This window comes from Capricornis sumatraensis, chromosome 21 (genome assembly GCF_032405125.1).
Source record: "Capricornis sumatraensis isolate serow.1 chromosome 21, serow.2, whole genome shotgun sequence".
NCBI classification, from domain to species: Eukaryota; Metazoa; Chordata; class Mammalia; order Artiodactyla; family Bovidae; genus Capricornis; species Capricornis sumatraensis.
The window spans coordinates 50895150-50917655 of NC_091089.1; the positions used below are offsets into that span (position 1 = coordinate 50895150).

The 22506-nt window shown below is 50.5% G+C and overlaps 1 protein-coding gene across 2 annotated transcripts in view; it reads left to right on the plus strand.

Moving 5' to 3' along the window:
* The window catches only part of CTIF (cap binding complex dependent translation initiation factor), a 290261-nt gene that overhangs the window by 37483 nt on the left and 230272 nt on the right, over nucleotides 1–22506 (plus strand). For both annotated transcript variants that reach the window (XM_068993958.1, XM_068993957.1), the window contains exons 2-3: nucleotides 2410–2611; nucleotides 18066–18137. In XM_068993958.1, coding sequence (XP_068850059.1) covers nucleotides 2432–2611; nucleotides 18066–18137 — 252 coding nt within the window. In that variant the 5' untranslated portion in view covers nucleotides 2410–2431. The remainder of the gene's footprint in view (nucleotides 1–2409; nucleotides 2612–18065; nucleotides 18138–22506) is intronic.

The window sequence follows — 22506 nt, forward strand, 5'->3', positions numbered from 1 at the left end:
TCCTAGGTTAATGTTTGATTGAGTGACTGGGAGAAAGTGTATGCTCAGGGCTCTCTTGAGTTCTGAAGCCTGCCACACTTGACTTACATCCAGGACAAAAAGCAGAGTGGCCAGGGGGCAGGAGGCAGCTGTCTGAGCGGTGGGGTTGGTGTTAGGAAGGACGTAAGACCACTCGGGGCCTTGAATGGCAGGTGGAGGAAGTGGCCCTTGCACCACTAGGCACACTTATTTCAATCTGAGCAAAGTGCCTGCCTGCACACTCACTGCCACCCCGGCCTCCATCCCTGGGTTCCTCCACTCTGAAGAGAGCACCCAAGCCTGAAACCACAGGCTCCTCCCTTTGGGGCAGGTGGACACACCCACGAGCCCCAAGGTTACTGAGCTCAGAAGCCCAGCACATACCCTCTGTAGCTGGTTTGGGGTCCAAGGGAGGCTGGACCTCATGCAGCAGCCAAGAGCCAAAACCCGAATCAGGAAATCAGCTGGAGAACGTGTGTCCACTTGTGTGACCATCCTTCCCATGGTCAGCACAGCCTCTGGGGAGCCCGACGAGGGTTTGGGGGAGTCAGCATTCATGGTCTTGCAGCATTTCTGGAACCCCTCGGGCCGCTTCTTGTCCTATTTTGGATTCATTACTATTGAAAACTCAACAAACTGTTACGTGTTGGTGAATAACTGTGTCCTACAAAAGCTCTCAGTAATCAAGGTTTTGAAATTCAGGTGTTCCTCTAAACATACTAGGAAGTTGCCTTTATTATCCACAACACGTTCAAGGCACCGAAAGCCCTTTGTGGTCTCAGCCCCACGCATTTACTTGGGTCTTTGTTGAGCGACCTCACTTCACTTCACTTTGTGTATCTAAGGGTGGTGATTTGGTAGAAGACTCTTGTACTAGTTCTGATGGTGAAGCCATGTGCAATCTCTGCTTTTTCTGCTCAGTGGGCTCCCCCTGGAAAGCACTGATTTCCAGACAGTGGAAGGGATGCCAGACCTGTCAGGAGCAGGAGTGGGGGGGGGGGGGGTTGTCCCTGCTGGGAAGGGAGCTAGTATTAAGAATGGTTCTAGCTTTCTCAACTTCCAGGTGGGCTGCAGGAGCTTTGAGGACAAGAGTGGACAGTGAAGGTGTCCCTGCAGGCCTGGGCCCCTGTAGCTGCTAGGTTAACCAGTCCTGTTGGAGATGGACAGCTTTTTTTTTAAGCAATGCTTCAAGGCATATAGGGAGAAGCCAATGGCACCCCACTCCAGTACTCTTGCCTGGGAAATCCCATAGGTGGAGGAGCCTGGTAGGCTGCAGTCCATGGGGTTGCGAAGACTCAGACACAACTGAGCCACTTCATGCACTGGAGAAGGAAATGGCAACCTACTCCAGTGTTCTTGCCTGGAGAATCCCAGGGACAGGGGAGCCTGGTGGGCTGCCGTCTGTGGGGTTGCACAGAGTCAGACATGACTGGAGTGACTTAGCAGCAGCAGCAACAAGGCATATAGGATTTTAGTTTCCTAACCAGGGATGGAACTAATGTCCCTATGCAGTGGAAGTACAGAGTCCTAACCCCTGTACTGCCAGGGAATTCCTCCTAGGGACAGCAGTTTTATTGGTAGTCTTTAATAGATATCCATGGAACACTGGTCAAACTTTATGTCAAGCTTCTCAGGGAGAGGGCCTGAGCTGTTAATGAGGGCGTCATGCGCTCCTATGGAGAGTGACCAGACAGTGTCCAAGGCTGAACCATGCCCTCCCAGACAACCCGCTGGGCCTTACACATTGTATCTTTAAAAGCTAGTCATGTCCTTAGAGACGGAGTATAGCGTGTGTCCTACTGGACACACCACTAACAGGCTGCATGTTATCGCCTACCGTCTTCACCAGATTTAGGGATGGTCTGGTGTCCAAAATGAAAACATGTCTTTGGAAGGAGGTATTCTTGGAGGTGCAGGCCCTTTAAAGCGTCTGTGTCTGGGGACCCCCTGTATGTCTCAAGGCTGGAGTCAGGGACATAGATACCTGTGGTCAGTCTTATTCTGCTTTATGATAGATTTTGTTAACTCCATGTTGGGAAATGGGGCTGGGGTGGTAGGCTGGGTCCAATTTTCCACTTTCTCCTGAGTGGTAAGGTCTAGGTATGAACTGACACCCAGCATGGCACCAGTTATGATACTGGACAATTAGGCACAATACTGGCCCTTCTCTGGGCCTGAGTCTCCTTCCCGACTCCCCAGGAGGAATCACAGCTTCCTCTTCATTTGCTAAAGGCCAGCCAGCGCCCCACTGACTGCTCAAGGGCTTGGGAGAGGGCAGGATGGATGAGGGAGTGCCGCCGGGAGGGGGAGGGCTTCTCAGGTGGGGCCCCCATCTCTGCCTCCAGCAGCGTTGTCGTCTCACCGAGCCCATCTGTCCTCTGCCTCCTGCAGCCCAGGCCCCTGAGCGGGAGGGATGGAGAACTCTTCAGCAGCGTCCGCCTCCTCCGAGGCCGGGAGCAGCCGCTCCCAGGAAATTGAGGAGCTGGAGCGCTTCATCGACAGCTACGTGCTGGAATACCAGGTGCAGGGGCTGCTGACCGACAAGACGGAGGGTGACGGCGAGAGCGAGAAGACGCAGTCCCACGTCTCCCAGGTAACACCGCCCGGGAGGGCACGGGGCTCGGCAAACTCAGAGGGATGCTAAGGGGCCCTGGCTCCAGGCAGCATCTGGTCGTGCGGCCCTAGATTGCCAAGATGGGGGTGGCCCCCCAACCAGAGTATGGGATCCAGGCAGGAAGTCCCCGGCTATGCACTCCTGGCCCCTCTGACCCCACTAAGCAGCTCGGGCCTGGCAGACTCACAATTCATGGAACCCTCGTTTATTGAGCACCTGCTGTGTACAAGGCACTGCTCCCTGCTCCATGAGCCACAAGCTCATGTTCTAGCAGACATCTGATGACTGAAGCTCACCCAAAGGCACACCATCAAAAGTCTGTCACTTCTGAATAGGTCCTCTGATGTCGAATACAGGCAGTTATTGGCAGCCAAAGGATCGTGTCTCTCAGGCCTCACCGAGGGCTCTGTGTGCCAGACCTCGTGACGTACATGAAGCCTTCAGACCAGAATCTCAGGTCTGAAGCTCTGGAGCTTCCCTGCTGCTGGCCAGTCTGTGGCAGCCCTGGTGGAAGGTGAACTCTGCTGAAAGACTGTGGGTCGAGATTTGGAAGTTTCCAGTTCTCCAGAGTAGAATGTGAACCATTAAGGGAAGTGACCATGTCAAGTGCATCTTTGCTGAACATGATAAATCCTCAGTAGATCATTGTTCAAGAGTTGGTTCCATGTGTGACCTTAGGCAAGCAGACCCCTCAACTTCTCTGAGGCTTGGCTTTCTTACCTGGTGAATGAGGATGATCCTGCCATCTCAGGAATGTTAAAAGTTCAGAGGTGATAAGAGGCTCAAAAACTCCGGAGGAGCAGGGTGTTGTCTGTATCTGGAGGCTCAGGAGGGTCTCTTCAGCTCAGGGTCTGAGGCCTAGTGTCCATCTCTTGTACTTGTCCACCCTCAAGCCCAGGGCTCCTCTCCCAAGTAGAGAGGAGCCGCATGTGGCCCCTGCTTTGGAGGAAAGCCAAGTGCAGCTGTCTGACTCACCATCTGGGTGGGCAGCAGATACAGAGCCTCCAGCTTTTAGAAGGCCAGAATGAACTTGTGGCTTTCCTGGAACTCAGGACCAGGAGTGGCCCTGGGAAATTCTGAAACCAAAACAGTACAGCTCAGATTGGGGCTTGAACCCACGCTCTTAGTTGAGATCACACACTTGTCAAGACTTTGTGAAGCTCGGGTTCTTGATGTCTTATCTCAGAAAGAATCCAGTGAGAGACAAAATGATAGGTAAGAAGTGAATTTATTTAGAGTGAAACATACTCCACAGAGTGTGGGCCATCTTAGAGGACCAGAGGCTCTGAAATATGGCTTGGTTAGTTTTCATGGGCTGAGTAATTTCATAGGCTAATGGGTGGGAGGATTCCAACTCTTTAGGGTGGGAGGAAGGGCAAGGATTTCCAGGCATTGGGCCACTGCCCACTATTTAGCCTTTTATGGTTAGCTCTGAACTGTCATGGTGCTGGTGAGTGTGTCATTTAGCTAATAGGTTACAATGAGGATATAATGAGGCTCAAGGTCTACTGGAAGTTGAATCTTTCGCCATCTTGGATCTAGGTAGATCTAGTCAGCTTTTGTCATGTCCTGTGACTATATGGCTTCCCTGGTCTGTGGACTCTGGGGCTTCCCTGATAGCTCAGTTGGTAAAGAGCCCCGGTTCGATTCCTGGGTTGGGAAGATCCCCAGGAGAAGGGATAGGCTACACACTCCAGTATTCTTGGGCTTCCCTGGTGGCTCAGCTGGTTAAGAATCCGCCTGCAATGTGAGAGAGACCTGGGTTGGATCCCTGGGTTGGGAAGAACCCCTGGTGAAGGGAAAGGCTACCCACTCCAGTATTCTGGCCTGGAGAATGCCACGGACTGTAGCCCATGGAGTTGCAAAGAGTCGGACACAGCTGAGTGACTTTCACTTTCATGACTTACGTTGTTCTTCTCGAGGTTGCACTCTGTCCCCTTCCCTCCTGTTTCACAGCCATGGGGGTGCATGCCTTATCCCCATTGGAGGGTAGGGAAGGGAAGATCAGCCCTGAGAGAGAAATGGAAATATATGTGATGCTTTCCTGGGTGTCCTTCAAGTTCTAAGATCACAGGTAGTAGCGAGCCTGTAATCTGTTCAATATTCAAGCTGCAAGTGTGTAGTGAACAGCTGCTCTGCACCTGGTACTGTCCTAGGACCGTGTACCCGGGAGTGAGCAAAAGAGAGGAAAAGCTCACCCCTTGTGGCCCTTATTCCAGGGGTGGATGGCAGTTGCTCTGGGGAAAAATAAGTCAAGAACATGGAGTGTGAGGAGTGATGAGGGTCAGGAGGTGATGTCAGGAAGATGTCATCAAAGGCGATGGAGGCATAAGCCTGGATGGGAGTGGTCCAGGGCAGAGGGGCTGGTTGCTGGAGCAAAGGCCTTGAGTAGATAAGAGGGCTTGGCCTTGGCTCCAGCCCCACAGAGAGGCACGGGGCTGGTCTGGCATGTGCTGCCTGTCTCCCCAACGGTGTGGGAGACTCCAGTGGCCTCCAGCAGAGCATCCCCTGAAGTTTCCTGCAGGTGAAATGGGCTCTTCCAAGAGAGGGGTTTCAGGAAGCTGTGGCTTCACCCCAGTGGAGCGCTTTGCGAGTGGTAGAATCTCCGTTCCCATCAGGGAGAATTTGTAAGGAGGGGCCTTCCCAGTGCCTCTGCCCTCTCTGTAGGACCATCTGAGTTCTCAGGACACAGAGCTTCAATCTGGGCCCTGCACTCCCAGCTCCTGCTCCTGGGATAGGTTGGGCCTAGCCATGCCCAGATATCCACATCTGGAGCAGCTGTTAAACAGATGTTAGCTGTGAGGCAGAGTGTGGAAAACACTTGTGCCACCTAGATGCATTCCTTAAGCTGCCTGCATTCCCTGAGGTTCCCTGGAAGAATGCAAACACCTGGCAGGATCCTGGGATCTGCCTGTACGCTGCTGGCCAAGGGGGGAACATTCCAATCCTGCTCCCATCAACTATTCCCCCCTAACCCAAAACAGCTGGAGTCCAGACTCCAGGGGTGGGGGCAGCTGTGGCGACTCTAAGCAAGGCCAGGGTTAGAAGTGTCATATAACCACTCTTTGAAAAAAATACAGTCTCTTTATTGACACCAGTTAATGGGAAATCTTTCTGCTAAAGCACTTTTGCTTGTTTTTATTTAACCTGATGACTGTTTTAAAGGGAAGCCAAAGACAAAAACAAAAAAACCTCAGAGAATGTCCCAGGCTGCCTGTCTGCAGTGGTGTTTTGATGTTTCTGGGAGAGAAAATTGTTAAGAATCTTGGAAACCTTGAGAAGACTTGAGGGAGTGGAGAAGAATGTTGCTTTTCAGTGGGTGAGGTCATTTTTTAGGATCTGAGAGATGACAGTTGACTCTCAGAAAGAAAATACCTCCCAATGCTTGTAGAGAGTGTGCTCCCTGCCCCTCCCCCACCCACAACTAGAAAGGAAAATGAATGAATGGATGGATGAATGGGAGGGAGAGAAGAAGAGAGAGAGGTTCCTTTTAATCCTAAATGAGTAACTCAGAGAATGTATGTTCTAAGTTTCCCAACATGTTTGGGATATCAATTTAAAATTACCCCACACATTTTAAGAGTGCCTCCCTTCCAATGGATTACAAGTCCACAAAGGCACATCCTGAAAATTGTCCTTACTCTGTCATTGGGAGGAGGGAGGTGATGGCTCTATTCTGCAGAAGAGAAAAACTGAGATGCAGAGATGGGACATAGCCAAACCCCACTACTCAGTGGTGGCTGAGCTGGGCCCTGGGATCCACCCCTTCCCCACTTACTTTTGGTTCCCTGATAGATACAGGCTGTGACTAGCAGGCTGCTGGGAGGATAGTATACTTTTTTTCCCTGTGGAATGAGAATTGGGATTGACCAGTAACCTTTTGAGGAAGAGACTGGGATGTTGTAAGTAGGGAAGTTTGGCACCTCTGATATTACTCGATGGTTTTATGGACCATCAGCAAGCTTTAAAGCAGTGTTCACCGCTCTGGCTGTTCATTGGAATTGCTTGGGAGCTTGGGCAGGTCCCACCTCAGAGTTGAGTGGAATGGGGACGGGTCTGGGCATTGACATTCTTGTCAGCTCCCATGTGACTCTGACATCCTTTGCAGGTTGATGACCACAGCCACAGGTGGATTTGTCTGTCTCCCTTCCCCACCCCTCCATGGTGAAGGGCCTGGAGCTCTACTGTCTCGGAAGGGTAGAATGTAGGGACATTGTAAAAAATAGATATGTCTAATGAAAGTGTGTTTCCCCCAGAATTCTCGGTAACAAGTCACATGAAGAGCCAGTGAGGGTGAAGATAACTTCCTATAGTTCTTTTGGATGCTGTGAGGCTCCTGGAAGCCATGCACTTGGAAGAGACCTTACAGAGAGAGGAATAATAAGAGCATTCAGATGAGTGTGAAGTTGCTTTCTCACAGCATTTTCTTCCCTCTTTCTCTTCACATTTTTCCTTGCGTTCTGCTTCCCCTGTGCACTGTTCCCTCACTCCTCTTCTGTCCCATTCCCTCATTTCCTCCTGCCCTTGGAATCCTTCTTCCCTGCCATGGTTGCTCAAAGGAGGAAACGCTCAATGGTGGACCAGCCATGAAAGGCTTAACAGAAGTGAGTTTAAGGGGAACTGTGGGGTGGGTGAATATGGGGAGTCATTTTATCTTTCTCCTTATTTAAAAAGATGATTTATTTTTAATCACACAATTACTGTATGCATATATTCTCATGATACTTAAGAATTCAAAGGCTGATTAGCTACTGCCTTATTCCACTGTCTCACCTCTACCTCCATCAGAATGATGAGTTAACTTCCTCACCTTTTTAATGACTTACAGAAGTATATTATTTCCAAATCTTATATCATAGCTGGGGAGTATGTTGTTTGGGAACTCACCTTTTTCACCTAGCTGTTTGCCCTAGTGATTCCTCCAGGCTTGCACATCTGCTGTGTGCTGTGTAATGGCTGCAAAGGAACCCACAGTACGGATGTTCCATAGTTTAACCATTCACCTATTGCTGGACATTCAGATTACTTTCAGAATTTCCCCTGGAGATACAGGATACATCAGCGAGCACTGCTAAACGTGTCTCCTCCTGCACATGTAAAAGCGTTTCTTTAGGTGGATGCTGAGAAAAAGAATAAAACGTGATAGCTGATGCCACATTGCTCTCCAGAAGGCCTGTTGTGTTATTCACAGGACCACCAGTGGACTGGGACAAATGGTCTCTTGTCGCTGTAATTTGCATTTCCTTGATTTTTAGTGAGGCTGAGCCCTTTTAAATCTGATTACCAGTTGTTTTTAAAAACAGGTTAAATTTATATTTTACTTTTAAAGCAACAGTAGAAAAACAGGGACAATCAGAAAACAGAAAGAAGCCCACCATAATTTTATGATAAAAACTAGTAGTTTTTGTGTATTATTTTTTTCTTAATATACCTCTCAAGAGTTGAGCTTCTACCATACATGTAGCTTTTAGCGTGTTTCCTTATTTAGCTTGGCCTCCTACACATTGTTTGGTGGTTTGGGCATAAAGTACAGTTGCTGAAACCGGCCAGTTACCATTGGCTACATAATGAAATATAATTCGAGCTAAGAATGATTAATTCAGGTCCTGTTCTAGGCTCTGGGGATAGTCATGAATAGAACTTACCTTCAGAGGGAGAAAGACAGGTGTTAGACAAAGAAGGAAACAGGATGTTAGAAGGTGATGTATACGTGAAAGAGGCAAGAAGGGCCCGGGGTGCTGGGCTGTCTAGAAGACTTACTTAGACCTTTGAGTACAGATTTGAAGAGGGTGAGAGTGAGGCCACTAAGGAACCAGCCTTCCAGGCAGAGGGGATGTCAGGAACACAGCTCTGGTGTGGGAGTGTACCCTACTTTGAGGAGTAGCTTTGGAGCCAGTCTGGTGGGGACAAAGAGCCACATCTGTGGGGCCCGGTCAGTGAGATGCTAGAGGGTTTTGAGCAGAGGAGAGAGGTGGTATTGGTTAGATTGAACCACTCTGGGTGCTTTGTGGACAGTCAGCAACGTCGAGGGGCAGGGCGGAAAGGAAGCAGGGGACAAGGAAGTCCTTGGTTGGCCAAGGTCAGAGGTCATGGCAGCTTGGACCCGTGTGGGACTGTGGAGGTGGTGAGAGGTGGTCAGTTTCTCATACTTTAAGGCACAGACAACATGACTGGCCTTGACAATAGCCTGAGCCTGTGGAAGGACAGACTTTCCAGAAATGAGACGGAAGACCCTGGAAGATCAGTGTTGGGGAGGTCAAGAGTTCAGTTTTCAGATGTGAGAGGTTTAAAATAGTACTGGATTCTGCTGTACAACAATGGTGGAAACCAACATAGCATTGTAAAACAATTTTCCTCCAATTAAAAATATATATAAATAAGAGGAAAATATCGTACTGGATGTTTTGGTAGAGATGTCAATTAAGCAGTTGGATGTACAGAGTGGCGTTCTGAGAAAGAGAATGACCTGGAGATTTACATTTGTAAATGGTGACATATGGGTGGCCTTTTAAGCCCAAGGAGTAAGGGAGCTTAGACAAAAGGGTCAAAGACTGAGCTCCAAGAAGTTGGGACCCTGAGGAGGAATTACCAAAGGACAGGGAGGGGTATCCATGTCAACTCATTTACTTTACATAACAATGCTGTGAAGTTCAGTTCAGTTCAGTCACTCAGTCATATCCAATTCTTTGCGACCCCATGGACTGCAGCACTCCAGGCCTCCCTGTCCATCACCAACTCCCAAAGTTTACTCAAACTCGTGTCCATTGAGTCGCTGATGCCATCCAACCATCTCATCCTCTGTCACCCCCTTCTTCTCCCTCCTTCAGTCTTTCCCAGCATGAGGGTCTTTTCCAACAAGTCAGTTCTTTGTATCAAGTGGCCAAAGTATTGGAGTTTCAGCTTCAGCATCAGTCCTTCCAGTAAATATTCAGGACTGATTTCCTTTAGGATTCACTGGTTTGATCTCCTTGCAGTTCGAGGGACTCTCAAGAGCCTTCTTCAACACCACAGTTCAAAAGCATCAATTCTTTGGCGCTCAACTTTCTTTATAGTCCAACTCTCATATCCATACATGACTACTGGAAAAACCATGGCTTTGACTAGACGGACCTTTGTTGGCAAAGTAATGTCTCTGCTTTTTAATATGCTGTATAGGTTGGTCATAGCTTTTCATCCAAGAAGCAAATGTCTTTTAATTTCATGGCTGCAGTCACCATCTGCAGTGATTTTGGAGCCTAAAAAAATAAAGCCTGTCACTGTTTCCACTGTTTCCCCATCTGTTTGCCGTGAAGTGAAGCGAAGTGATGCTGTGAAGAAGATGCTCTATTGTTGCGTGCTTACAGGGGAGGAAACAGAGGCTCAGAGAGGTTGAATACACTGCTTAAGGCCACTTAGTGAGCGCGTGGTCAGTCTGCAGTTCGAACCAGGTGGCCTTGCTGCAGGTGCCGTACCCTTAACCTGTGCTGTGGCAGTTTCTCTTGTTTTATTACAAGAAAGGGAAACAGTCTGAGGAAGGAAGGGATGTGCCCAAGGTGACAGATTAAGAGACAGAGCAGGAATATGAACTCAGATTTGCTGCTTCAAGAACTCAGGCTCTTGGGAATTCCCTGGCAGTCCAGTGTAGGACTCGGCGCTTTCACTGCTGGACCTGGGTTCAGTCCCTGGTCAGGGAACTGAGGTCCTGGAAGTCTAGTTGTACAGCCAAAAACAACAACAACAAAAAAAACAGCAAAGAAACGAAAAAGAATTCAGAATCCTAAACGCTGCATTAAGCTGCCTCTACAATAGAAAAGTTGCTCGAGTTTTTTGTTAGTTTGTCTTCAGATTGGAGGAAAAGGTTTTCTCCCTCTCAAATCTCAGCCCTTGGGCTGCATCCTCCCCGAGCCCCCCCACACCCCAAGATTTTTCTGGAGTGTCACTGTGGGTGAGAGAGTGAGCTGCCAGGCAGTCTCCACTCCCGCCTCCCCTGGCCCCCCTCTCCTGGTCAGTAAGACCATGGACAAGGACAGAGGAAGTGGTCTTGTATGCTCCTGACTTCCGGAAGCCCCCACCTTTAGGCTGTCCCATGCTGGGCTCCGTGAGGAAGCCCTTCTCCTCTTGGGCCCCTCACCAGGAAAAGAGGGTGTTGGGTGAGAGCAGTGGTTCCCACTAGACCTTCAAATTGCTCGCCTTCCCCGCCCCGGCTGGCCCTGGCACCCCTTGATTAAGAAGTCCTGGATAAGATGGCTTTTAAAATAATTTTTCACTTTGAAATAATTTCAGATGTGCATAAAAATTATACTAATAAAACAAAGAATTTCTGCACATCCTTCACCCAGATTTTCCACTTGTTAATATTTTATCACATTTGCATTCTCTATCCTCTCGATAGAGCAACTGATCAATAGATTCTGTATATGGAGGGATTTCCCCTCTATCCCTAAAAGCTTCAGTGTGTATTTACAAAGAACAAGGACATTCTCTTACATATTCATGACGCAGATACAATACGATTATTTACTCTATAGACCTTATACTGTCCTGTTTCCCCAATAATGTCCTTTATAAAAACACCAAAAAAAAAAAAAATTCTAGGTTCCTCAGCAAATTAAACATAGAACTACTATATAACCCAGCAGTTCTACTTCTGGATATACACCCAAAAGAACTGAAAGCGAGTATTTGACCAGATGCTTGTACAGAATGTTCACAGCCGTATTATTCACCATAGCCAAAAGGTGGAAACACTTTGGTTCATCAGTGAATGATTGGATGAACAGAATACAGTCCATACATACAGGAATATTACTGAGGCTTGAAAAAGGAAAAAAGGGAAATTCTGTCACATGAATGAACCTTAAGGACTTTATGCCAAGAGAAGTCATTCAGACACAGAGGACAAATACTGCTTGCTCCCACTTCTGTTAGGCTTGTAGAATACTCAGATCCGTAGAGAATGAAAGTAGAAAAGTTGTTACCAGGGTTTTGGAGGAGTGGGATGGGGAGTGCCTGTTTGATGGGGGCAGTTTCATCTTGGGATGAAAAAATACTGGAGCTGGATGTTGGTGTTGGTTGAATAACAAGGTGAATGAACTTAATGCCACTGAATTATGCACTTAAAAATAGAGTGTAAATTATATTTTACTACAGTAAAATAATTTCTGGTTCAGCATCGAATCCATGATCATAAATACTTTTAGTTTCCAACATCTTCACTGGCTCTTTGAACTAATACCTGTTTATCCCTTTTACTCATTCTGCCTCTCTCTTGGCTGTGTCTCCCTGGATCAGTTACTTAGCTATGCTTTGTCTCAGGTTCCATGTTTGCAAAGTTGGGGGTAATAAACAGGCCTGGGGATCTGTGTGGAGTAAATGTTCATGTATGTAGCAGTCTTCGTGCCTGGGTTTAAATGACATCTTTATATGTCCTGGTGAGGAACCCTTTGCTATACATGTTGCAAAGGACCTCTCACTTATCTTTGTGTTTGTGAATTTTTTTTTTAAACACAAAATTTTAGACTTTGATGGAATTTAAAACTTGCGTCTTGGATTTTAACCAACTTGGAATGTGTTGTCCATGTGTGGTAGGAGGCAGACGCTAGGGTCATTTTCTCTTCACTAGCTCGCTGGTTGTCTCAGTCCCTGTGTATATTGTTTATTGATGGTCTGTCCCTCCCCTCATATGAGACATTGTCCTTATCATATACTAAGTTCCTGTGTACACATCTGTCTGTACATGGATGCAGTTTTATCAGCTGGTCTTTTCCTCTCCTCCTACTGATTCAGCCTGCTGGTTTGACTCTGCCCTTGATACATGTCCAGGCTTCCCTGGTGGCTCAGCTGGTAAAGAATCTGCCTGTGAAGACCTGGTGTTGATCCCTGGGTTGGGAAGATCTCCTGGAGAAGGGAAAGGCTATCCACTCCAGTATTCTGGCCTGGAGAAGTCCATGGAGAATTGCTGTATAGTCCATGGCGTCTCAAAGACTCAGATAAGGCTGAGCACCTTTCACTTGATTCACGTCCATGTCTGGAAGGGCAAGTCCAAGGATTTCAAACACCACTGGAGAGGGGGCTCCTGCAGCCTCCCTGCCTTGGGCTTTTCTCTTTTCACTCCTCCCTCAACCCTCAGTGGCGTCTTCTGTCCTCCGGCCAGTCTGCTCTCCAGATATTGTCCATCCTGGCAAGCAAATGACTGATAACAGACTTTAATTCTTTTAGCATGAAGTATTTAGAATCACTGATAAGAGCAGATAGAAGAAGCATCTGTTTTGAGTACAGAATAAACCATCTGTGCGCCTTTGTTTGTTAAACCTTAACCCTGTGCCGTCTTTGTTTCATCTTTTTAAATTAACAAATAGGTGATAGCAGTTATGGTGAAGACCCCAAACCACTCTTGTGAATTCCATGGTCGGTTCCCCTGTACACAGATGTCCCACCTTTCCTGCCTCTTTGTGTTCCACAACCTTTTCAGGAGAGGCTACCTTACCCCCCCAGAGAACTTGCTCCCAGCTCTAAACCCTTCACCCCAAAGGAGAAATACGCTGGGCTGACCCAGGCATGGGGGCAGGGCCGAGGAGAGTGTTCCCCAAGGGGGCCCTTCTCTTGTTCTGGAATCATTTCATGCAGATGAGGATGGTTCCCGGAAGGCCTGTGTTTTCTCTAGGCAGTAGCTCATTAAAGGCAAAGGGGACGGAGGGGGTGGTGGCTTCAGGCTAAGCAGGAAGAAGATAGCTGGGCAGCAGGATCCCAGCAGATGGTGGGGAGCCCTGAGCAGGGAAGGGAGAGCTCCCAGGGGCTTCAGGCAGCAGCAGAGTGCGGATGTGGCTGGGGAGTTGGAGGTGGGGTGCCACACGGGCCCAGTGGGTGCAGCTTCCGGTGCTAAGTGCAGGGTAAAGAATCCGCCTGCCATGCAGGAGACCCAGGTTCAACCCCTGAGTCGGGAAGATCCCCTGGAGGAGGAAATGGCAACCCACTCCAGTATTCTTGCCTGGAGAATCCCATGGGCAGAGGAGCCTGGAGGGCGACAGTCCAGGGGGTCACAAAGAGTCAGACACAACTGAGCAACTAACACTTTAACTTGGGGGCATCAGGAAAGTTGTACCTTCCTCCAACAGCTTTCCCCAGGGCCACAGCTGGGTCTCTGGGGTGGGTTTCTGTGGACTTTGCTCTCTTGCTAGCTTTCCTACACGCATCAGCCCTCTGCTCACTGCTTGTCCGTACGATGCTCTCAGAGCCGCTCCCATTTCCATTGCTGCCTGCTCTCCCAGTGGAGACCTGAACGACCTAGGACGCGAGCCTCCTGACCAGCGGACTCCCCACACCCACGCTCCCGGCCAGTTCAGCCTTCTAACAGCACTGATGATGCTCCCCGTCCCTGTGGCGCACCCCCCCCCCCCCCCGCCCCTGCCCGCTGCGCTGGCCCCTGCCACCCCGTCACAAGCCTGCCACCCCCTGTGCACCCGGGAGGAGGCTCTGACTGTCTAGCAGGAGGGTCCTGCTTGCTACCCCCTGCCCCGAGCTGGCTGGTATTCCTCTGCTGGGTCCACATTCGGGCTCACTCTCCTCCAGGGATCCGGGCTTGACTGCCTTCCTTCCCCAGAGAATCCTTCGAGAGCACATTGTCCTTCTTCTCAGCCTTGGATCCCCCCTCCCCGTCTTACTGTTCCTGGGCATCTCACCTCTCCTGTGAAGGGAGCGCTGGGTGCAGGTCCCACAGCAGAGGCACTCGGGAAGGTTGGCCGCTGTAAAGTTGAAGGTGACCTCTGACGAAGCAGAGCCGTCTCATCCAGGGGGCTGAGGCGGCACGTGGCTGTGCAGAAGACTCGGCCTCCCCTCTGTGCCTGCCTGTCTGGACAGCCAGTGTCGCTGCCTGCCTCTGCCCTGCCGGGGATCACGCTGACCCCAGGAGGAGGTGTCCCCACCCTCGGGTCACTGTTCCACGGGGTGTCTCCTTGGCAGGTGTGCAGCTGGGGTTGAAGTGTTTGGGATGCCCCAGGGGAGGAAGCCTGTCTCTGCAAGGCTGTCCTGGGAGGGGATGAGGCGTGTGGCATGTAGTTCCCCCCTGGCTGTTAGCCACTCTGCATCTTGAGCACCCTCCCTGCCCTCAGCCAGGCTCCAGCCAGGAAAGGAGACACCCCTCAAGTATGGGGAGCAGTCAAGCAGAGGGATGGTTTTTATAGTAGTCCAGGTATTTTACAAATGTATATATCTAAACACATATATCCATACGTGGATTACTTTTTTTTTTTTTGCCATGCCATGCGGCATGCGGGATCTTAGTTCTCCAACCACGGGTTGAACCCATGTCTCCTGCAGTGGAAGCATGGAAACTTAATCTTAAGCCCTGGACTGTCAGGGAAGTCCCTGGATTACTTTTTGTTTTGAAGTCCCTTTTGGCTTATAGCAGATGCACAAAAATAGTACAGGTGTTCCGACGCGCCTGCTCCCTAATATGAACATCTTATGTAACCATAGTGCAATGATCAAAACTGAGAAATTAGCATTGGTAAAATGAGGTTTTACTCGAAAATCACCAGTGTATCTACTAATATCCTTTTCCTGTTCCGAGATCCAAATTTGCATCGAATTGTCTTGCTTTCTTATTCTCCTCCAACCTATGGCACTCCTATGGTCTTTTCTTATCCCTACAACTCTGACACTTTTGAAGGTCATTTATTTTTTGGAAATTTCATCAGTTTGGGTTGCCTGATTGACACTGTGCATTTTTGGCAAGAACCCCTCAAGAGTGACATGGCCCTTCCCAGGGCATTATGCTGGGAAGTCCATGGTGGTTCTGTGTTTTATTACAGATGATGTTCTCCTTGATCACTTGGTTTAAGGTGGTATCTGATGGATTTCTCATTTTTTTTCTTTTTCTTTTTCCCCTATAATTTAATAAATATCTTTGCAGAGATGCTTTGAAACTGCAAGTATCCAGACAGGGAATCCAACCCAGGGAGTTGATTATCCAGATGATAAAAGAGCTGAGAAACTAGACAACCACAGGAAGCCATCGCTTCCTTTAGGCCTGAGGCAGAAAGGGTGGAGATGGTATTGCCAGAGCCCAGGGTTAGGGGTCTTACACAGAAAGCCTATCTGGTGAGGCTGGAGCCTTGCAGAGACCCAGTCACTGCTGGTAACACTGCCTGAGGCAGAGACAGAAGGGGGAGAGACTTCAGGGCTTCCCTCTCTTCTTCTTGTCTGCCATTGGGCCAACCCACCTGGAAGCCCCTGAGTCTTCAGGATTCAGCCCCTCTGTAGTACAGAGCAGGGATGAGCAGGAAGCAACTTGGAGGGCACACTCTTTGGGGACTGGTGCCTGGCCTTTACCTGTTCCTTCACACTGAGCTGGACTGTCCAATATGATAGCCACTAGCTATGTATGGCTCTTGAGCACTTGAAAAATTGACAAGCTCTGGATTTCCTGGTGGTCCAGTGGTTAAGACTCTGCCCTTCCAATGCAGTGGGCACAGATTTAATCCCTGGTCTGGAACTGAGATCTCACATGCCACATGGCACAGCCAATAAACAGCTAAATAAATAATAAAAAATAAATTGACAAGCTCTAAGCAGATTTCAAAATCTTAGTATGGAGAGAAGTATGTAAAATATCTTATTGATCATTTTTATATTAAGTAATTATTGAAATAAATGGATTGTTAAATTTAATTTTACCTTTTTCTCTTCCTTCTTTAAATCTGGCTAATCATTTAAAATTACATCTGTGGTTCCTATTTATTGGCCAGCACGGCTGTAGAGGACACTTGTACCAGCCTGTATCATCAGCATTGTAGTAAAATGTCTTTCTTATACAAAAGTCACATCCTTGACCCACAGTCTGGAGGGTGTGTCTTGCCAAGGTTTTACACATCCAGGTTGGTGATGGCCTTGAGCCATCCACACTCTCACAGTTCTGACCAAGTGTGTCAAACAGAGATTGGGCTCCTCTGGTTTTTGTGACTCATACAGGTTGTAGTTTGAGGTCAGTGTTCAACATAAGCCGGAGAGCCTACCTCACATTTAACACAATAGTACAAGCACCTCCACATACCTGGGTAGCGCATTGCAGTGGAAGAGCTGTACTGGTGCTACTACTCAGGATCTATGCATAGGTTTACTTTTTTAGATTTGTTTATTTACGGCTGCTCTGGGTCTCCATTGCTGCATGCAGGCCTTCTCCAGTTGCGCCAAGCGGAGCGTTGGCTTTAGGCGCAAGGGTTAAGTCATCCCTTCGCATGTAGGGTCTTCCCAGACCAGGGATTGAAACCATGTCCCCTGCACTGGCCGGCGGATTCTTTCCCACTGGACCACCAGGCCTATGTATAGATTTTTTATGGCTTACAAAGGCCCTTCATTCCCACCTTTGCAGAGTCACCCAGTCTTGCTGTCCCCATATTATCAGTGACAAAGTAGAGCCAGGGAGATAAAGTTGATTTCAGTAGCTCTTAAACTTCCCTTGGAAGGCTCGTCCAAGTAGAGAAGACAGGTCCTGCCCTCAGAGAGTGATTGAGCTGGTGGAGGGTGGGACCAAACACCCCGTGTGGCAGGCTCTGGGGACAGTCACACTGCTGGTGGTCAGACCACCATGGGGGCCCGAGAGGCCCCTGAGCTCTCATGAGGTCAGTGGTGGGACTGGGCTTGAGCTGGGCTTCTGATGGCCAGTCTGGGGCTCTTCCCCAATGCCGTACCCTCCTGTCAGTGCCCAGGTCCACCGTATTTGGGGGCTGGGTGTACGGGATGATCCCCACACACGTGCCTCACCTTTAGCTCCAACCTTGACACTGTAAAGACTTCCCTGGTAGCTCAGTTGGTTAAAGAATCCACTGGCAATGCAGGAGACTCCGGTTCAATTCATGTGTTGGGAAAATCCGCTGGAGAAGGGATAGGCTACCCACTCTAGTATTTTTGGGCTTCCCTTGTGGCTCAGCTGGTAAAGAATCTGCCTGCAATGTGGGAGACCTGAGTTTGATCCCTGAGTTGGGAAGATCCCCTGGAGAAAGGAAAGGTCACCCACTCCAGTATTCTTGCCTAGAGAATTCCATGGACTGTGTAGTTGAGCAAAGAGTCGGGCACGACTGAGCCGTTTTCACTTTCTTGACACTGTAGGAGCTGGTATGGCTGAAACAGGGTTAGGTGGTCAAACATGGTGCCGTTTTCTTAAAACTCCTGTTTACCCTGGGTGGCGTCTGGTTGGCTTTGGAATGTAGCTGGATCTTCATCACATTGGTGGGCTTAGGCAAAGGAAAATGAGTCTGCTTCCTCACACATATGCCAAAGGGTCACCTCCATGGAATCTGGAGATGCCAGCTAGGACCTGCTGGTAGAGAAGGATTTGTTGTTGGATTTCATACTGGCTATACTTCAGTAGAGCGGAACCCTGCCTGGGGGAGGCAGGGCAGAGTGAGGACGAGCCTGTGTGTCCTACCATCACTGACTGCTCCTTTCTCCCCTGCAGTGGACAGCAGACTGCAGTGAGCAGCTGGACAGCAGCTGTTCCTTCTCCCGAGGACGAACGCCTCCGCAGCAGGTAGGGAACCAGCTCTGTGCTCTGGCAGGGGCTTACCGTGATCGTGTCTGTCTGGGGTCCTGGGCTGCTCGCTTTGGTGCTCCTTAGAGGTAGAGATGTGGGGAGAGCAGGAAATGGCACATGGGGAGTGTGGTCTCCCATCTGGAAAGTTCTCCCTGAATATCCAGCCCACAGTGAAGCCTCCGCTCCCCAGAACACATAGATTCATAAGGTTTATTTTCAGTAGCAGCATAATAACAAACATCTGCAATCAACTCATGACCCATTGAGAGGGGAATGGATAAATGATGCATGAAAAGTCCTTAGAGTGTAGTGTAACGCAGGAGTGAAGTGAGTGATGGATGCTACAGCTTCAGTGGAATATTGTTCAGCAGTGAAAGGAGTGAAGTGGAGGCTCACACATCAGCACTGGTGATGGAGCCTATGAATAATGGGTCTGCTAGGGTTTTGGTGCTCGTGGGGCACTTCGGAGATGACTTTTGCCCCAGGTTTGCAGAGGACCTGGAGGGGCAGCCCGTGGGGGTGAGGGAAGCTAACCAGTGTCCTGGGACCAGGCTGGAGCCCCTTACTTCGCCCCCTGCTGCTTCCCTGTGAGATCCCAAGAGAACCCCCGAGCGGGTCCTATGACTGGGAGGGAAGGAGGCAGCTGCTCCTTGAGAACTGTCCCTGGTGACCCCCCGGGTCCCGCATACCCGCTTGTTGTCAAGCTGTCCTTGTTGAGAACTTACTCTACTTGTGGGAGATGGTGGAGTCGGAGGCTGAAAACGCCGTGCATCTGTTTCCAGCCCGCAGCCCAGCCTCACGCTGTGCCTGTCCAGAGAGATAAGGGAGGCGCACAGACTTCAGTAGTAGCTCGCTCCCAGTTCCCGAGCAGCTGCGGTAACACATTGCCTGGGCCCGCTTGCCTGTGTCTGATGTCAGTCCATGCTGCTGATGAAATCAGCTCTCCTCTGTTCTCTCCTGAGGGAAGGTGGTCTGTCCTGAGAGGGGTGTTGGGCTTTGCTGTGTCGTGGTGCAGGGGGACAGCTCTTCTGCACAGCTCTCACGTGCGGGTCCAGCTGATTCTTAGGTAGCACGCCGTGTGCAGCCTGGCACATGCGGGTCCAGCTGATTCTTAGGTAGCACACCGTGTGCAGCCTGGCACGCGTGGGTCCAGCTGATTGTTAGGTAGCACGCCGTGTGCAGCCTGGCACGTGCGTGTCCAGCTGATTCTTAGGTAGCACGCCGTGTGCAGCGTGGCACGTGCGTGTCCAGCTGATTCTTAGGTACACGCCGTGTGCAGCCTGGCACGTGCGTGTCCAGCTGATTCTTAGGTAGCACGCCGTGTGCAGCGTGGCACGTGCGTGTCCAGCTGATTCTTAGGTAGCACGCCGTGTGCAGCCTGGCACGTGTGTGTCCAGCTGATTCTTAGGTAGCACGCCGTGTGCAGCGTGGCATGTGCGGGTCCAGCTGATTCTTACGTAGCACACCATGTGCAGCCTGGCATGTGCGGGTCCAGCTGATTGTTAGGTAGCACGCCGTGTGCAGCCTGGCACATGCGTGTCCAGCTGATTCCTAGGAAGCACGCCGTGTGCAGCCTGGCATGTGCGTGTCCAGCTGATTCTTACATAGCACGCCGTGTGCAGCCTGGGTGAGGTGCTATGCCGCAAACTTGGTGGCAGCTCTCTTTCATCCTCAGCTTCCTCGTGTAGAAACCAGAAGGCTCGATGGCCTCTGAGGGTCCTTCTAGCTTCTCCACGCCATCTGCAGACAAAGAAGCTAGGTCTACAAGATGTCCTGACCTGACCAAGCTGGAACTAGACCCCAGGCCTCTTGCCTGCCCTGTCCCCTTATTGGCCCTTCTTCTTGTCTTCCTGTAGTAGGTATCCTCCTGAGGAAGTCTTTTGTCCCCCTCACTAGACTACTGATGCTTGGTCAGGGACCCTGTTTATATTCCTGAGCCCCTCCAGCTCTTGACCTAAGACTTGGCATGTCAGGGGCACCAATCACTAGTATCTGGGGTTTCCTACATGAAGATCCCCTTAACTCATCAGTGGCAAAGGTAGTCTTGGATTTGAGGACTCAAGAATCTGAGAGAGGGCTTCAGAGGAGGGTTGAAAGTCTTGGATGGGGACAGAAGAGGCTGGTAAATGAGAGGCCAAAAAAACAGCTCTCTGTTAGTAGGTATCTGTTTCTGGAATCTTCTGGAATCTTCCTTTTGGTCCTTTCTCCTTTATCTTCTTTTGTCCCTACTCTCCCTCTCTGGCCCCATTTTCCCATCAGTCTGAACGTGTTTCTAGTGGGGAGAGAATGGTTATCCTCCCACGTGCTTCTGTTTCTATGGGGGAGAGAATGGTTATCCTCCCACGTGCTTCTCATCTGCCTCCCTCATGCTGAGCTGTCCTTTCGCAGCTGGTGTTCCCCCCCACCCCCCCGAAGGAGAGAGGGTGGGGATTTGGCCTGTTGTTGTTGCATTGCTAAGCTGTGTCTGACTCTTTGCCACCCCATGGACTGCAGTACACCAGGCTTCCCCGTCCTCCACTGTCTCCCGGAGTTTGCTCAGACTCCTGTCCATTGAGTCGGTGATGCCATCCAACCTTCTCATCTTCCTTCACCAGGGCCAGGACTTGTGGGAAGGGGGTACCCTGGCACAGTGAGGACCAGCTGCCCCTCAGTCCCACCTTGGGAAGCAGCTGAACAGTTGGCTTGGGGTAAGCAGAGGATGAATGAAATGCAAGATGAAGTGCAACTGAAGTTAAAGAAGAAACTGTAAAGGCGCATGTTAGGTCCTTTCTTGTCAGGATGAACTGAGCATAGGTCCATTGTAGCGGGGAGTGCCAGGAGAGGAGGCGGGCTCTCAGAACATAAGCCCGCTTTATTCCCCGATGTCCCGAGGCAGGCAGGCTTCGTAGCCTGGCCCTCCTGGATGGCCCGTGGCGCTGCACACTGCGCTGCAGTGCCTGGAGAGGCAGGAGGTGGACTGAAATGAGGTCTCCTGAAGTCAGGAGAACCTTGGTTTGGTGATGAAAGGCCTGATTGTAGACATTAGTGACGCAGTTGTACCCTTGTGGCTCAGCTGGTAAAGAATCCACCTGCAGTGCAGGAGACCTGGGTTCGATCCCTGGGTTGGGAAGATCCCCTGGAGAAGGGAAAGGATACCCACTCCAGTATTCTGGCCTGGAGAATTCCATGGACTGTACAGGCCATGGGGTCGCAAAGAGTCAGACATGACTGAGCGACTTTCACTTCGCTGATAAGGGTACAGACAGTAGAGTGGTGTTGGCAGGATGGAAGTCCTTCTTGCCTCCAGCCCAGGAGCGTGTTCAGAGCTGGCGTGGCGGCTCGGCAGTGTTGGGTCGGCCTCCGTCCTCCTCACGGTTCTGCCCTCTCTCTTGTGTTGCCTGCGTCCGGTGGCCTGTGCTGGCTCATGTCCGTCTTCCTGCCAGGCCTGCACCCACTCTGGGCCTCGTCTCCAGGAGCCTCTGGTGTCCCCTCATGAAGCAGCGATCTTTTTAACATTTTTTTTGGCTGCGAGGTATGCGGGATCTCAGTTCCCCAAACAGGAATAGAACCCACACCCCAGCAGTGAAGGTGGGAAGTCTTAACCACTGGACCGCCGGGGACGCCCGTGAAGCAGCCATCTTCTGACGCCCTCTGGTGGAGGGATCGAAGCTGGTCAGCATCCTTAAGGAACTGTATCACAAGGAAAGCCCCACTGCTGGCCGGAGGCAGGGCCCCTGCCCGCCCTGCCCTGGGGTGGCCTCCCGATGGAGCTGCCCACTGAAGAGTGCCTTTGCAGGGTGTGGCTCTGATGGGATGGTGCTGCCCAGACGTTCCTCAAGAGCCCCTCCAGCCTCGTCCAGCAGACGCAGGGGTCCTGGACCAGCTCGTCGGGATGCCTCCTAGCCCTGTGAGCACCCGCTGGCCTCCTCACTGCACCCTCTCACCCAGGCAGACACCCTCCGCCTCATACGAATCCATACTGCGGTTGGGGTGTTCCATGGAAATATCTGCCTGCCCCTCAGCCTGCTGGCCAGCCCTGAGCTGGACGCCAGGGCTGCCTCTACATCCCTGACCCGCCCTGGCCCAGGGCCTGGCGCACAGCGGGTGCTCAGTAATGATTCCTGCGATGGCTCAGAGCTGGTCTATGCAGTCATTACCTTGCCAGCCCTGTCTGTCCCTCTGGCTGCGGCAACTGTGCTGAGCTTTCGGAGGTGGGAAGATGGTTGGCTCTACTGTCCCCCCGGGAAGAATTTCAGGGGAAAACTGAGGCTCAATTGAGGTAGCTGGGGTGGGCTGGCTGCCCTGGCACTTTCCTTGACTGCTACACCTTGGCCACCTGTGCCCAGAATTATAGGGCCAGCAGGAGGGTGCTGAAGCATTGCACTCT